Source organism: Carassius carassius, chromosome 3 (genome assembly GCF_963082965.1).
Source record: "Carassius carassius chromosome 3, fCarCar2.1, whole genome shotgun sequence".
Lineage (NCBI taxonomy): Eukaryota > Metazoa > Chordata > Actinopteri > Cypriniformes > Cyprinidae > Carassius > Carassius carassius.
In genome coordinates, this window is record NC_081757.1 from 3,974,035 (window position 1) to 3,991,163 (window position 17,129).

At 39.9% G+C, this 17,129-nt stretch overlaps 1 protein-coding gene across 2 annotated transcripts in view; it reads left to right on the forward strand.

Annotated features, from left to right (window-relative positions):
• Positions 1-17,129, forward strand: part of LOC132116437 (chromodomain-helicase-DNA-binding protein 3-like) — a 47,955-nt gene that overhangs the window by 27,348 nt on the left and 3,478 nt on the right. Inside the window, exons 35-40 of one of the 2 annotated variants that reach the window (XM_059525246.1) lie at positions 4,408-4,516; positions 4,790-4,922; positions 6,831-7,026; positions 9,351-9,514; positions 10,251-10,377; positions 13,728-13,960. In XM_059525246.1, the coding sequence (XP_059381229.1) occupies positions 4,408-4,516; positions 4,790-4,922; positions 6,831-7,026; positions 9,351-9,514; positions 10,251-10,377; positions 13,728-13,933 (935 nt within the window). In that variant the 3' untranslated portion in view covers positions 13,934-13,960. Of the gene's footprint in view, positions 1-4,407; positions 4,517-4,789; positions 4,923-6,830; positions 7,027-9,350; positions 9,515-10,250; positions 10,378-13,727; positions 13,961-17,129 lie in introns of those variants that run through there. The other variant, XM_059525256.1, reaches the window with a different exon arrangement.

A 17,129-nucleotide genomic window follows, 5' to 3' on the forward strand; every position in this document is an offset into this window, starting at 1 on the left:
CTCCTGAAGGACCATTGTGGCCATGGCCTTGCCCACTGCCTGAACGGCACATCTCTGAAGACAGATCGAGAGATCTGTGACAACACAGTTTTCTTCCCACTGTGTCTGACTTGGCGTGTCAGACACCTCCTCTTGTAGCTCTGCCTGGTATGCCGAGAGCCGAGAGATGGCTTTCATGGCCCGGACTGAGAAAGCGACTGCTTTGTAAGCGCATCCGGAAGTGGTCCGCTTTTGATGGCAATGTTGGATTCGCAGCCGCCGTATGCTTTGGATGCAGGTGCTACGACTAAAGGCTCCATGGGGGGCATGCGAAGAAGGCCTTCCTTCTCCATACCATCCACGTCGAGCGAAGATCCCCCTTGCACGGGCATTTTACTAGTAAACGGGTTGTCCTTCCAGGTGACAGAAACCTCTTCCAGAAGCTCTGGAAAGATTGGAAGTTGTGTCACTGCCCATTTAGCTCTCGGCAGCCTTTTCCCCTCATAGCGCGACTTTGCAGTCTCAGCTACTACAGTCGGGCACGGAATGTTGAGTTTCTACGCAGCGCATTTGCACACGTCCTGCAGGTCCACACTAAGAAGCGGAGAGGATGGTGCCCCGCCCGCCCCCTCCGTGGATCCCGCCGTAACGAGGGGTTGTGCCGGTTGCGCAGGGGGGAGAAAAGGGGAATCCTCGAAATCCTCCTCCTCTTCAGAGAGAAGGAAATCCGATTGCCCCTCTTCCTCAAATTCATATGCGCCCTCCTCTTCCTCGTGTTTGATGAGGACACCGGCCAGAGGGGCGCATACATCCAGTTGTTCACCCCACGATAAAGTTGCCGTGGTGGGCAGCTCAACAGGAATAGGTACCTTAGGGGCAGGAACCGGAGCGAGACTAGCTGACATGAGGGGATCATGGCCAGACAAGCTAGCTTGGCGTGCTAACCTGCGACGGAGGCTCTTCATTGTGAAATGCGCGCAGTGCTCACAGGAACCAGGACTATCGACCGCCATTTGAGCATGTTTCAGCCCAAGACATGCAGAGCAGACCTGGTGTGTGTCCTTGCATGAGATCTTGTTCCAGCATGAGCAAAGCCACGGATCTCCCTCGCTAGCTACGGTAGTCTGCATTGCTACAGCCATAGTCGCGGTACTGAATGACCCTGACAATGAGCTGGAATGCCGATTGAGGGGTAGGCGAAAGCGGCGTGGTGGCCAACAGATCGTCTATACGCAGAGTACCAGAATGATTAGCCAGCAACCAGCGTGGAGACTAGTTGATAGCTATCAGAGTTGGGAAGGCTTCTGGTGTGATGCGAGAAGAGGTTTTTGAATGTCATAATGACGTTGCATCGCTCCTTTTATACCGAGAGGAGGGAGCCACTCCCTGACGCAGCGTCATGTCTGCTCGATTGACTGCAACGTCATGTCTGGCGTAATGGAATTGGGCTTCTGAGGAATATGCGGAAGGGGCGTATCCCATAGTGAGACACCGAAACGTATGCTTGAAAGAGAACCCGCCCTGCAGCTGATTCTAAGGCCGACGACACACTGGATGCGTGGCGCAAGCGTCTCAGCTGCGTGGCGTGTCCGTTTTGAATTCGGCTCCCATGTTAACAGGTTAGATCTTGCAGACTGCCTGCGTGAGAAGCACGTCTCAGGTGTCCTGTCAAACATAGTATATTTTGCCGTCAATAATGTTGACGGTGTCCTTTATCAGTAGGCGTAGGTGTGTAAAAAAAAAAGTTTATATTGTTGTCCTGATGACAAGAGCCTGGTCTGTCGGCGGCCTCCCTCTATGTCACCTACAGCAGCAGCAGAGCATCTGCCCCGCGTCAGGCACGGTTCTGGTGAAACAGGCCTACAAGCTGGGATTGGTAATGCTGCACTGTAATCATAGTTATTTATTTATATTTTTCATTATATTTTATTATATGATATTGGTTTGAGATTGAGAGTATTTTATTTAGTGGAGAACTTTGCAGCAGTATTTTATTTCTTATTCTTTTTTTATTTTATATATATTTTATTAAAAAGCATTTTAAAAAAGTGTATAGTAATAAACAACCTGCAGTTTAATGTTTGCATTTCTTTCCCTTACTGTACCGAAAATGAACCGAACCGTGACTTTAAAACCAAGGTACGTACTGAACCATGATTTTTGCGTACCGTTACACCCCTAATATATATATATATATACATTTAGTTTTTGATGGCTGCAACACATTCCAAAAAAGTTGGGACAGAGACTAAATAAAAGTCAAAAGGTTATAGAATATCCACGTTAAACTGTTTTGAAACAGTTCAAAGAAACAAGGTGAACTGGTATTACCAGTCTGGTAATAGTTCAAGGTATCATGTTTGGGTATTAAAGGAGCATCTCAGTCTTTGCAAGCAAAGCTGGATCATGGCTCATCACTTTGTGCCAAATTTCATGAGAGAAGTGTCAAACAAATCAAAAATCACATTTCGCAATGCAAAATTGCAAAGAATTTAGGTCTTTTGCCAAGTACCATACATAATATTTTGAAAAGATTCAGGGCATCCAGAGAAATCACAGTACATGTAAAGCAAGGCAGGAAAGTTGAATGTGCTTGAACTTTGAGCCCTCAGATGGCAATGCCTTTCCTTAGCACTTTCATGAGCTTTGGGCAAAATACACATCACAAACACAACTCATTTTGAAATGCAGTCAATCGAGGAATGTGTAATAATGGCATCTGCCAGTAGGGGCTAACTGAACCATGTTTAGAAACATTATTTTTCGATTTTGTTTGGTGCTAATAGCTCAGAAATGACACCCTGCAGCTTTAAGATTGCAGTGTCAATAATAAATTATTAAGTAACAATTGTGTCGCTTAAAAGTGGCTGGCCATCCTACTCATTGCCACATCTTGACCTTTATCCATGTTTATCCTTGTAACATCACACTAGTTCATTGTTTACCAAGTATTGACAAGCACAGTAATTGTGGCAGGTAATTGTGGCAACATTACATAAAGGTGCTCGCTCATGTTAAATGAAGCATGTACCGTTATGATAAAACACAATGGAACAGTGTGTTGTCGAGGTAACATGACAGTGTGGTCACATTCTGAAGAGCAGTTTAGCTTCTGTTCAGCGGTTTTACCAGGAACGGCAAGTAGTGATTTCATCTGTCAGTGGTTTATAAAGGCTTCCCTTAGATTAGTTTCCATCATTCACCATTGATTATTTCCTAAAATGCTGAAATACGAAAACCTATGATTACATGCATTCTGCTTATACTCATGGGCAATCAGTATGGAAACGCACACTTTTGTGTTTATGTTTTGTGTGCAGATACTGAATAAGTGCATACATCAATATTTCTCTGCGAGACTAATACTATGAATAATTGGTATGTGGTAAGGGTGGATACTGTAATGGGAGTATTGGGAATATAAAGGGAGAGTTCAAGAGTAGGAGTGCCATTTTCTCATCACAAATTCTGGGAAATTATTTGAAGATGATTGTAATGACCAGCGCTAAATAATTTTTCATCTACTATGAATCATCACCTGACAAATGCCATCAATGTCACTTGAAAAAAGTGTTTGCTTTTTCTTCCATTTCATACTGTTAACTGCTCAGATATGCCACAGTTGGTTAACTAAATCAAAAAACTCACTTGTAAATATTTTAATCCATGATGCATGTTGCATTGGTTATCGAGCAGATATTAAAAGATTTTAACGTCAATATTGTATATTTAATTGTGCATGCTCATTTCTCATTTTTACATTTGCCATCATCTAATATTCACTTAAAAACACAAATAATAATAATTAAATTGGCTTTCTTAAATGTAATGTGTATCAAATGCTGGACATTATAATTTCTAGTTTATAAAATTCATTTTTTAACATTTAAAACTTAAACATTTTTATTATTAATATAGTCAAAGCAGCATCAAAAATGTTATATTCTAATTAATTTATTAGTATTAGCCTTAACACTTAAGGATATCGATATCAGCCATAATTGTATTATCTGTGCAACCCTGATTGAATATTTTAACCCCTTAATATTTACCAGCCCTCTGTTAGCAGTCTGGTGCTCATTTGTCTGGTCTATTATTTCTTAGATTTTTCTTTCCAAGCCCCAGCCGCTATAAATAGTTTCAGTTCCCAGAAGCCAATCACTGTATATAGTTTAATTTACACTTTTAAAAGAGAACAGCTCAACAACAAGGGGTTTATGCATATCGTTCATAAATATTTCACCGGCGCTGAGAAAACATTTCAAGCTAACACTAAGCACACTCTGGAGTAGTTTATAGCTCGATAACTCCATTTACATACTTGCTAGCTTTGTTGTCGGAAGATTGTTACCTTTTGTTTAGTTCTTTGTCTGCAGGTATAAACGGATTGTAAGTGATATGTAGCCTGTGTGTTTCTTTTATCTACAGAGCTCCACACTCTTTGGCAGAACGAGGAGCGGGCGGCCATTTCTTCAGGCAAGATCAACGTGATCTGGCACCGGCGACACGACTTCTGGCTGCTGGCAGGCATCGTGTGGTATCCTTGTAGATAGGCTGCTGTCACCGTAGAAATAATCCAGTTCCATTCATGTATATTCATACTGCGTTTGCTAAATGAACAGTTTGTTTAGAGCCCAAAGCCAAGAAGAACAAGGAAAAGCGGAGTTCCTACAAATACATCAGTTTTCTTTAGCGAAACTACAGACAGCAAAATTGTTATTCTTTTATTTAAAAGATAAAGATCTTTAGATTTGAATGCATATCACGTGTAAGTTGACGGGTTTGAACTTTGATCCTTGACCTGTTGAAGCCACGGCTATGCGCGGTGGCAGGACATTCAGAACGACCCGCAGTTCGCCATCGTTAACGAACCTTTCAAAACTCAAGTCAACAAGGGAAACTTCTTAGAGATGAAAAACAAGTTCCTGGCCAGGCGGTTTAAGGTATGTTGTAAATAAAGAATCTAAATAAATCTTTTGTTTAGTTAAGTTCCTTTTCTTTTTGTTTGTTGTGATATCGGTGGTGGAGTTTTATTTGGTTTTCACTGTGGCTTTTGTAAGTTAGTTATGTTACACGGTTTGTATTGCCGGCCATTGTTTGAAAGCTGCTTCTTTTGTTCTGTCATTTGTATCATAATTATATACTTGCGTGTCTTGTTTTGGCATGCTTCTTACTGTACCTTTTGTTCTGCTGTTTGTGTGATTTTAGAGATCTTATCTCTACATCTCGACACGTCACATTCACAAACCCAAACCTGAACATGTTGACACGCGTTCTTGTGAAACAGCCTTGTCTCATTGTTTTTCCTGTTTTTCATTTCATGACATGTTTCACATCCTTTTCTCTACATCCTCGTTTTTCTTTTCTCAGCCTCCCTTGCTCTCTTTCTCAGTCTTTCTCTTCTTTTCTTACATAATTCCGAATGTGTTGAGCAACCTGAGAACCACCGTTATTCCAGTGGAACTTTTTTTTCATTGGAAGCTGGTGCTTTCTCATGCTCATAAATCACTGGAAGGGTTTATCGTTCCAGACATAACTTTTCTGACAATTATGTTCAAGAAATTTCTTAATTACTTATTATTTTGCAGTCTATCTTTCTCCCAGTTTCACTCTCGCTCAGTCCAACTCTGTTTTCTCAGTTTTTGGCGTCTCTTAATCGGTTTTCTTTGTTCTCTCAGCCTCTCACCCATGATCTTTTTTTCCATTGTCTTTTCTTCACTCTTTTAAAGAATGAATTTTAGATGACTCTTGTGCTTAGATGATGTAATGAAAAATTGACTACCGTTCAAAAGTTTGGGGTCAGTAAGATGATGTTACAAAAGATTTCTTTAAAAAAAAAAATGCTGTTCTTTTGAATGACAAAAAATAACAGTTTCCACAAAAAATATAAGCATCAACTGTTTTCATTGTTGATAATAAGAGGTGATTTCTGAAGGATCATGTGAAAATGCAGACTGGAGTAATGGCTGCAACACAGGAATAAATTAAATTTATTACGTTACATTTATCTCACCAATTTATAATGGAATAAAATAGTAATATAAAATACATATACAATATCATAAGGATAATAATCGTTTAGTTAGAATATACAGGGTCCTATTTTAATGATCTAAGCGCATGTGCTAATCCACTTTTGCTAGTTTAACGACTGGAAAATGGTCAGCACGCCCAGGCGCATGGTCTAAATGGTTTGTCCCTATTCTCTTAATGAGAAATGGGTGTTTTTTGGGCGTAACGTGCAATAAACCAATCAGTGTTATCTCACATCCCCTTTAAAAGCCAGTTGCGCTCGCGCCATGGTGGGTTCGCTATTTACATGGCGGAATGTAATTTTTCATTTTTAAAGATGTTTGTGTGCTGCTGCACAGCCATGTGTGTGTAATAAGCAAAGTGTATGTGCATTGTGCACCCTCCTATAGATGCATATTACTAATGCACTCTTTAAACAACAAAGAAAGACTTTAGACCAGGTTTGAGTTGGTCTATGGCGCAATCTATTTTCAGTTCCTCAAAATAGCAACGTGTTAACAATGGACCTGAACACAAAATGCATTTGCTATTTAAACAATGACGAGAGTATGTGAACTGTGTCGGGCTGAAACTAGCAAAAACACTTGTGCCGCATTGTGCCGGGTGTAAGATAGGGAGGGCCCATAGTGCTTTATTTAGCAGGCTGGTAGGTAGCTTTTTGAATTGAATGTCTTTTGAAGCACCATTGTTTTAGCCATTCAAATTTAGATGGTCATTTTTAGCTGCTGTGCCAGATCAAGTACTTAGTGGGTTTCATGAACAACTAGCTGACTAATTGAGTTTTACACACAAGATCTCTCTCTCTCTTTCTCTCTCAGTTGCTAGAGCAGGCCCTAGTGATAGAGGAGCAGCTGCGTCGGGCTGCGTACCTCAACATGACCCAGGACCCGACTCACCCAGCCATGGCCCTGAACGCTCGCTTTGCTGAAGTTGAATGTCTAGCAGAGGCCCATCAACATCTAAGCAAGGAATCGCTCGCAGGAAACAAACCTGCCAATGCTGTCTTGCATAAGGGTGAGGAAAGTTTGTGTGTGTGTTTGTCTCAAAAATATCTTTAAATGAAAAATGAGAGGGATGTTTGTGTGTAACTGGCGTCTTGAGGGTGTGATAAAAGGCTTCTGGACTGATCCAGTGGGACCAGTGCTCCTGCCAGCTATGATATGAGAACAGTTCGAGAACTCAAGGCACTTTAAATATCCTGGAGTTTTCTCAAGCGTGTTGTTTAATCTTTGCCGATAAACCATTTATTGGATACCAGTTCACTTGGCTTGTCACTCTTATTATTGTCTGAAATTTCTGAGAGAACTGCCAATAAATTTCACATGTGACAATCAGAGTTCACTGTCACGTTTAGTTAGCCTTCTGAACTGTCAATTGGCTTTCAAAGCTGAAAGTGATAAAAAGGTCTTTGATTTGCTTCAAAACAAGTACTAATTTAGTATTATTTATACACTTTTAATATTTAGTATTGATACATTTTTTACATTTAATATTTTGTCATTTTATGTAAAGCTTTAACTTTTTTATATTTTCAGTTATATTTTTATTGTTTTAAATATTTTATTTTATTTATTTACTCGCCTAGTTTTTAATTTAAGTAACATTAGCACTTCAGCTTATTTTATTTCAAATTTCCAGTTTTTCATCTAATATATACACTGAACAAAATTATAAATGCAACACTTTTGTTTTTGCGCCAATTTTTCCTGAGCTGAACTAAAAAGTCTAAGACTTAATCTATGTACACAAAAGGCCTATTTCTTGCAAATAAATTTCACAAATCTGTCTAAATCTGTGTTAGTGAGCACATCTCCTTTGCCGAGATAATCCATCCACCTCACAGGTGTGGCATATCAAGATGCTGATTAGACAGCATGATTATTGCACAGGTGTGCCTTAGTCTGGCCACAATGAAAGGCCAGAATAAAATGTGCAGTTTTACTGTATTGGGGGGTCCGAAAACCAGTCAATATCTGGTGTGACCACCATTTGCCTCATGCAGTGCAACACATCTCCTTCACATAGAGTTGATCAGGTTGTCCACTCCTCTTCAATAGCTGTGTGAAGCTGCTGGATATTGGCAGGAACTGGAACATGCTGTTGTATAGTCAGAGCATCCCAAAAATGCTCAATGGGTGATATGTCTGGTGAGTATGCTGGCCATGCAAGAACTGGAATGTTTTCAGCTTCCAGGAATTGTGTACCGGTCCTTGCAACATGGGGCCGTGCATTATCATGCTGCAACATGAGGTGATGGTCGTGGATAAATGGCACAACAATAGGCCTCAGGATCTCGTCACGGTATCTCTGTGCATTCAAAATGCCATCAATAAAATGCACATGTGTGCATTATTAGTAACATACGCCTGCCCATTCCATAACCCCCCCGCCCACCATGGGCCACTCGATCCACAACGTTGACGTCAGCAAACTGCTCATACAAGCTGTCTGCCATCTGCCCTGTACAGTGAAACCCGGGATTCATCCGTGAAGAGAACACCTCTCCAAAGTGCCAGACGCCATCGAATGTGAGCATTTGCCCACTCAAGTCGGTTACAACAACGAACTGCAGTCAGGTTGAGACCCCGATGAGCATGTAGATGAGCTTCCCTGAGACGGTTTCTGACAGTTTGTGCAGAAATTCTTTGGTTATGCAAACCGATTTTTGCAGCAGCTGTCCGGGCGGCTGGTCTCAGACGATCTTGGAGGTGAAGATGCTGGATGTTGAGGACCTGGGCCGGTGTGGTTACACATGGTCGGTGGTTGCGATGCCGGTTGGATGTGCTGCCAAATTCTCTGAAACACCTTTGGAGACAGCTTATAGTAGAGAAATGAACATTCAATTCACGGGCAACAGCTCTGGTGGACATTCCTGCAGTCAGCATACCAATTGCATGCTCCTTCAAAACTTGCGACATCTGTGACATTGTGCTGTGTGATAAAACTGCACATTTTATTCTGGCCTTTCATTGTGGCCAGACTAAGGCACACCTGTGCAATAATCATGCTGTCTAATCAGCATATTGATATGCCACACCTGTGAGGTGAATAGATTATCTCAGCAAAGGAGAAGTGCTCACTAACACAGATTTGGACAGATTTGTGAACAATATTTGAGAGAAATATTTGTGTACATAGAAAAAGTCTTAGATCTTTGAGTTCAGCTAATGAAAAATGGGGGCAAAAACAAAAGTGTTGCATTTATAATTTTGTTCAGTGTATATTTCATTTTATTTCAGATTTATTTCTATTCAATAAAACTTAACTTTAACTTTACAACCACATCCTATATGCTCCTGTTAGCATGCTGTATGTTGTAATGATGGACATTTTTGTAGTTCTTAACCAACTGGAGGAGCTTCTGAGTGACATGAAGGCAGATGTAATGCGGCTCCCAGCCACAATCTCTAGAGTCCCACCGATCACAGCCCGCCTGCAGATGTCAGAGAGAAGCATCCTCAGCAGACTGGCCAACAAAGGCAACGAGACACACACACCACCGGTAAATACACAAATACATATGAATGTACATATTCATACAGATATTAAATTATTACAAAATACACTACTGCTCAAAAGGCTGGGGGCATTCTTTTCTTCAGTAAGGATGTATTAAATTAAACAAAAAAATGTTAGTCAGCAAAGAATCCTAAAAAACATTGCATGGTTTCCACAAAAATCACAAGTTTCCTGAGCAGCTGATCAGCATATTAGAATGATTTCTGAAGGATCACGTGACACTGAAGACTGGGGTGAATTCAGCTTTATCATCACAGGAATAAATTTCATTTTAAAATTTACTAAGTATGAAAATGGTCATTTGAAATCGTAATAATATTTGCCATTTTTACTGTATTTTTTAATCAAATAAATGTGGCCTTGTTGAGTATATGAAACGTGTGGAAAAAAAAACATAAACATTTTTACTGACCGACAATAGTGTACATACACTCTTCACAATTGGTAAATGCTCATGCTTGTAAATATTTAACTATTAATATAATTGCATCAGTATATTTAAAATCTAAACATATTCCATGCGATTGAAATTTATTTATGACTGACATAGAAAATAATAAAAAAATTTATATAAAAGAGTAAATATGCTCACATTTGGTATTAATAAAATGTGCAAAGAAACTCTGAGTTAAGTTTGTATTTTTTTTTTAGCTGCTTAAAATGAAATCCCTTTGCATTCTAAGGTTAATAACACACTCTCTTTTTCTCTCTTTATCTAGCCTATTCCTCCAGGACCGTACGCCACCCCACAGAACTACGGCCCTCCCTTCACACCTGCACCTTCAGTGGCTCTCACTCTAGCTGGGGCCAACTACAGCCAGATGTCCCCTGGTGCTTTCATATCAGGTCAGTTTTGCTGCTCCGTCCCCAGAAAGGCACCCCAAAACAGCCTCCATTGATCTCATACTCTGGTTACCCTGAACCATTTTAAAGGCTTTACATTAACACTGACGAAAAAGCAGATCAGTGTTTGTTAACTGCTCATATTAAACGCAAAAGCACGTCAAGGTTGTAAAACCGTTGATTAGAATATTTGTGATTTAAAAAAAAAAATTGTGTCGTGCTGTACAATGATATATGAAATAGAAAGGAACATGTTGGAATTCTAAACATGAAGTTCTAAAATGACACGTTGAATTGAAATCTGTTCTGACCAGCTGGAGGTACTGATGTTTGTTTGGTTGGTTTAAATTTGAAAGGCTGATTTGCTTGCCATCTGTTGATTATGGCAGTTTCAAAATGTGAAAACAAAGTGCTTCTTGTAAGCAGCTCTGGATTAGAGCATCTGCTAAATGGTGAAACGTTGAAGTCAATTTTTTTGGATGTTAAATTCTCCTGTCGCAGCTTAACATGCAGAGACAGCTATAAGTAGGCCATTCATAGGGTGATTCTGCCTAAAAATATAAACACACTGTGGCTCTGTGGTGCTATCAAAACATTGCTCTACAAGTTTGAGATCCAATGCATGAGTTAGGGGCGGAGCCAGTGACAGAGAGGGGAGTGTTCTGAAAACCTGTTTGCAAACAGTTATTATTTTTGCTGTTCCTTTTGGTGACACAGGTGGGGTAGAATGTACTTTGCCTTTAAGGGCTGAAGAATTCTTGGTAACATTAGTAAAATGTAAGCAGATTTGTAAATATATGCACCATACACATATAAAACACCAGTGAATGAGTGAAAATGAATGAATGATTTTGCAACCGAGTTGTAGCTACATACACAACAAAACAATAATGAGTTTTCAAACTTTTTTTAAAATTAAATTAAACACTCTCTGTCTTTACCGACACAATGCACATTGTCCTACAAACATCCGGTCAGTAAGAAAATTAAATGTTTATATAGCAATTATTTCACAGATTGAATTGGTCCTTCAAATTGGTCCGAGTCTTTTTAATTGATTCATTAAAAGAATCCGTTCAAAAGAGTCATTTGTGAATCAGACTACACCAGTTAAGTATTGTTTATAGAATATTATAGATATTTTGAAATGGTTTTTATTTTTATGTTTTCATTCTTAGTTATGTTATGTATTTGTCATTTTGTAAGTGTTTTTAAATTTTACTATTTAGGTTTCCTTTATTATTATTTCAGGTTTAAATTATTTCCAGTTACTAATCCTAGTGATTCATCCTATTTCAGTTAATTGCCAAGGCAGCATTTCTAATATTTATAACTTTTCAGTTAAACGTTTTTTCATCCAATATTGATATTTCACTTTATTTCAGCTTCATTTTAATGAACAGATATGTTTTGAACAGTTTGAGAAGCTGAGAAATGGACAGCGCTTTAGGCTGTAACTTTACCATTTTATGATTAACGTGGCAAAATCCACACGATTCAACTTCTCTCTGTTTTTCTCCCTGTTTTTTTTTTTCTTGCTCTTTCTCTCTCAGTCTATTTGTGTTTATGTGGGCGCACGAATGCTCTATTTCACAATAATTTGTGAGGTCAGTGCATGAGAGGCTGGATTTGACATTTGGTATGTAGTTTCTCCATAAAGCACTGAATCTTGAAAAAGGTTTAATCAGTTATCAAACTTTCAAATGATTTGTGTTCCACAGATTTCAGTATTCAGTAGTTTAGTATTTAATACTTAAATTGTAAAACAAGGTTACAGATTTAATCCTTGCTCAGTATGTCACTGTTCAGAAATGCAAGCACATGTTCTGTCCCAAGTGAAAAAAACTACATTGACACAAGTCACACTTGATATATTCATATTTCTGCAAAAATATGATTCTGGTTAGTGCACTTAATTACATTTTAATTTGAGAGGGCCCCCGTGGAATTTTGGCAAAATGATTTCCCTTTCTCCGTCTTTGGTCCAAGAGAACAGATTAGCCCTGCCAGTGAGTTTATTGTTTCAATATTAGCTCTGTAACAGCATATGTGTGCAGGAAGCACTGAGAAGAACAAATGTAGTTGTTTTTGTTTGCCATTTTCTGTTTATTCTATCAGAGGCCAATCTCCGTCCATCGTCCTGCCTGTTTTTACCCATGCAGAGTGGTTTGAGTGTCCTGATACCAATCTTTCTACCACAGCGTCTAAGGGAGGCATATTTTCTTGCAATGGTGCTTTTTCTGAAAATGTCATTACAGTTATCCAGAACCTTAGCCGTGCCAGGAATCGCTCAGCCGAGGGAACATTTTTTTGCTTTTCTACTCAGATATTTTTAAGAGAGAGAAAAAAAACCATGAAGAAACACAAATGAGCCTGTGCCTTTACGCCGGTTTTTTAAACCCCCTGGAGGCAGAGCTAGATACTCGCTCGCTCTTTGTCTGTCTCTCTTTCAGTCTCTGTCTGTCACCGAAATAGCCCCAGACTTCAGATCCTGGTGGGTGCAGAGGCTGATTGGGTCTGTTGAGGCTGTACACACTGAACCCTCGCCTGGCTAAAAATATGCCCCGCTTGGGGCCCGTTTGAACCCTCTGGTCCCTGATTAAGACAACTGCAGTGACCCCAGTTTAAACCGAGCCAGGGAGCGAGATGAAAACAGCATGCCAGACTAAACAAAAAAACGAGAGAAAGAGATAGAAAAGAAAATAGAAAAATGAGGGACACACTGTGTTGGTCTGTTTAACATACTCCATAATAGGACATTTTTGGACCCGGTCTGAAATCTCTCTAAAAGACAGAGGAAGAAGTGAGAAGGAGGAGAGAGGAGAGAGGAGAGGAGAGAGACAAAATGGAGTGAGCTCCGCTTTGCCTATGTAAAAATCCTAGCGGACCCCGTAACATCTCGCTCAATCATTCTTAAAGTTGTCAGAAATAAAGACCTTGGCGAGCATGTCTTGTTTTCTTTTTGAAGTCATTGCCACTTAAACTCTTAGTGTTTTACATGTCATGAACTTCATAGAGCAAAAGACTTTAGACACATTATGTCAACACAGATTTCTTTGGCAAAAAAATGCCCTGTTTTTGTTTTTTTACCTTGTGAAAGTTTGGTGCTTCACTGCTCTCACAGCCAGTGGATGTCCTTAGTCTGGCTCTCTGGAGTATTTGTAAGAGTGGAAGACACAAACTGGAAGATTTTATGCTTTTTCTTTGTTCGAGAGAAGGCCTCCTTCCAGCCTCCTGCCTACAATTATGGGTTTTTCTCTATTTTCTCAATATTGAGGACTGATGCTATGCCACTGATTGACCGCTCCCTACCCCCCCAGTGTCTACAGTCTGCCCCCTTTCTGCCTCCACAGAAGCTCCGTCCTGCCTGAAGACCAAGGAGCATGACGTGCTGCAGCGCCAGAGGGTGGTGGACCTGTGGAAGGACGGCAAATCGGAAGGGTCAATTGGGCAGGAGCTTCGAATGCCCAAATCCACCGTGCACAGCATCATCGTCAAGTACAGACTCAGCAACACGGTGGAGAACCTGCCGCGCAACGGACGTCCCAAAAAACCATGACCTGAAAGAGCCATGGATGGAGGACGGGAGGGATGAAGTGACTGCAGAATGTGAGGGACAGAAAGGCTAGGGAAAAAAAACAATAAATAAATTGTGTGAGAATAGCCGAAAGAATATTGTAGCAGGCTGCTGGACTATTTGAGAAAAGATACTCTTCAAATCAAATGGTTTATAACAGATTAACAAAAGTGAGAAATGAAGTAGGGAAAAGGACGATGAAAACACTGACCTCTTCTTCCACTTCTGCCCTTTCCAACACTTTTTTTTTTCTCTCTATCTCTCTCTTACTCTCTCTCCCCTTGCCCCCTCCGTTCACTTTCTTTCATCTGTCGGTCCGAGAGAAGTCCCAGCAGATTAATTATTCATTTGGCTGAATGAGCGAGAGTGCTCGTTTAAGTGCCCGAAAACTTCCCTCCCTAATTCCACCACAAATCACTATTTCTCTGCATCCCTTTATACAATATCTCTCTTTCTTTCATCATTTCTCCACTCTCCTTCTGTCGTTCTCTCTCACACACACATGCACACACAGTGTCAGAAGTGAAGGATTCCAAAGACGGCAGTTATTCCAAAATACCACAAGTTTGTTTTCTGACCCAATCAAAACTGTTTTGGAACCGAGGCACAGTGGAGTGGAACTATCTTTTTTCCTGGAAACTGCGGACCTTTTGAAAAACTCTCCAGCCACGGACTCTCTGCGTTCCTAAACCAAGACTGTGAAATGTTCAGTTGGCATGAAATCGCTCCATATATATATATATATATATATATATATATATATATATATATATATACAGTACAGACTTTGGACACACCTTCTCATTCAAAGAGTTTTCTTTATTTTCATGACTATGAAAATTGTAGAGTCACACTGAAGGCATCAAGGGCTATTTGACCAAGAAGGAGAGTGATGGGGTGCTGCGCCAGATGACCTGGCCTCCACAGTCACCGGACCTGAACCCAATCGAGATGGTTTAGGGGTGAGCTGGACCACAGACTGAAGGCAAAAGGGCCAACAAGTGCTAAGCATCTCTCGGGGAACTCCTTCAAGACTGTTGGAAGACCATTTCAGGTGACTACCTCTTGAAGCTCATCAAGAGAATGCCAAGAGTGTGCAAAGCAGTAATCAAAGCAAAAGGTGGCTACTTTGAAGAACCTAGAATATGACATATTTTCAGTTGTTTCACACTTTTTTGTTATGTATATAATTCCATATATAATTCCACATGTGTTAATTAATAGTTTTGATGCCTTCAGTGTGAATCTACAATTTTCATTGTCATGAAAATAAAGAAAACTCTTTGAATGAGAAGGTGTCCAAACTTTTGGTCTGTACTGTAAATACATATGAAGACTGACTTTTCATCAAAGAAACCTGTCCACTGGGGTGATGCAGACAGATATACATCTGCACCTGAACTGAGATCAGTTGTATGATTTTCCAGAGCTAACTTTTTGAAAAAGGCACTGATCCTGGATCAGAAGACCTTCATGCTGAGCATGCACAAAATTCAACCTGTCTGACCAAATTCCTGTGCTGCGCTAGAGCCAGATTCAATCCCCAGCAGGACTGTTGTATGAGAACTCCCTGCATTCTACAAAAATTCACAAGCACACCCACGTGTGCATACTCACGCACATTTGAGAGCCACTTAAGTAGCTCTGTATTTTCCACCACATGCTGTGTTTTATTGTAATGGCTGAGTGTGTGTGTGTGTGCATGCAGTACCAATGAACTGAAGCTAATCATGCTTACGTTTGTGTTCGGTTGGGGTTGATTCTGTACGAGTGAAGATTCAGGGCTGCTGGTGTGTGAGTGATTAATTGTGTGAGTGCGCTGGTTGTTTGAATAGACTAGGTCACTGAGGCCAGCTGCCATCTCTGCATGTTTTTCTGGTTTACCGAGAAAAAAATGACACATTTTTTCAGGATTCTTTGATTGAACAAAGTTGAAGAGAAAAGCTTTTTTTGCAGAGTAACAAAAGTATTCCTTTCTTTAAAAAAATACCTTTTGAATGGTACTGTAGTAACATGTTAATATAAGTTTTCCTGTAAAGGACTTCTTATATTTCTATGTCATTACAGTTACTGCTCTGTTAAAATATTTTTTCTACTGGTGTTGCATATATTTCAATTAAACAATTAATGTGATATTTCAAATCTAAATTTAACATCCAACAAATTTCATCAAAATGAATTATTGAATTATTTGAAGTGTTTTAATTTTTTATTTTAATTAAGTGAAGTCTTTTAGGTAACACAAGGCCAAATTAATAGATAATGACAGTTGTTTTTTAATTTGTTTGGATTATTATCAATATTCATTATTATTGATTTTATCAAGTAAACATTTCAGCTCTAAGTACGAGAGACAGCCAGTCTGGGAAGAGAGACAAATCTAAAAGAAAGAATCAGTCTGAGAGTGAATCAGTCCAAGAGGGACAGAAAGGCAGTCTGACATTCATTTTGAAATAGAGAGAAAGTCTGAGTAAAAGTGGTAATCTGAGAGAGACGCTTTGGGAAAAAGAAGAAGCCTGAAAGACGGTGAGACAGTCTGGACGAGAGACGGTCTGAGTGAGAAAGCCAGATTGTTGATTGTAGAAGCAGAGAGTCAAGTCACTCTGAGATCTGAATCTGAGTAGTGAATTATTTTCCTTGGCTCGTGTTGTATGCAGTACAACGTTCAGAGATATGAAAGTCACCCGACGGGTTTCTAGCTCAGCATTTCCCCCTTGTAAAGGAGCCCCAATGCATTCCAAGCTCTCTCCAGACGCGTTCCCATCTGAAGGCCATGCATTCTTCTTCTCTTATTGCTTGTTTACGAAACGGTGCCAGTCTTAATCAGATAATTGAACTCAACCGTTACGATTACCCTGTTCCAGTGCACACATTTCTTTTTTTGCACACTCCAGAACATTCATCTCAGCCAAAACCTGTAGCACAACAAACGACTTTAGCATTATTTTCCTTGGAAAAACTTTGGTTGTGTAATTTTGAGAAACACATGCCAAAGGGATTGTTCCTTTGTAGATCTTGCAACTATTCCTCAGTTGCCTGCATGTTTAGGCCTGAGACAAAACAGGTACCCCGAGTGCACAATCAAGGTGGCTGTCAATCACCTGTACGGGATGTTATGCAACCAATAAATTAAATTTGGACGTTTAGAAATGTCTTGAAATAAAGATGCATTTCTTCA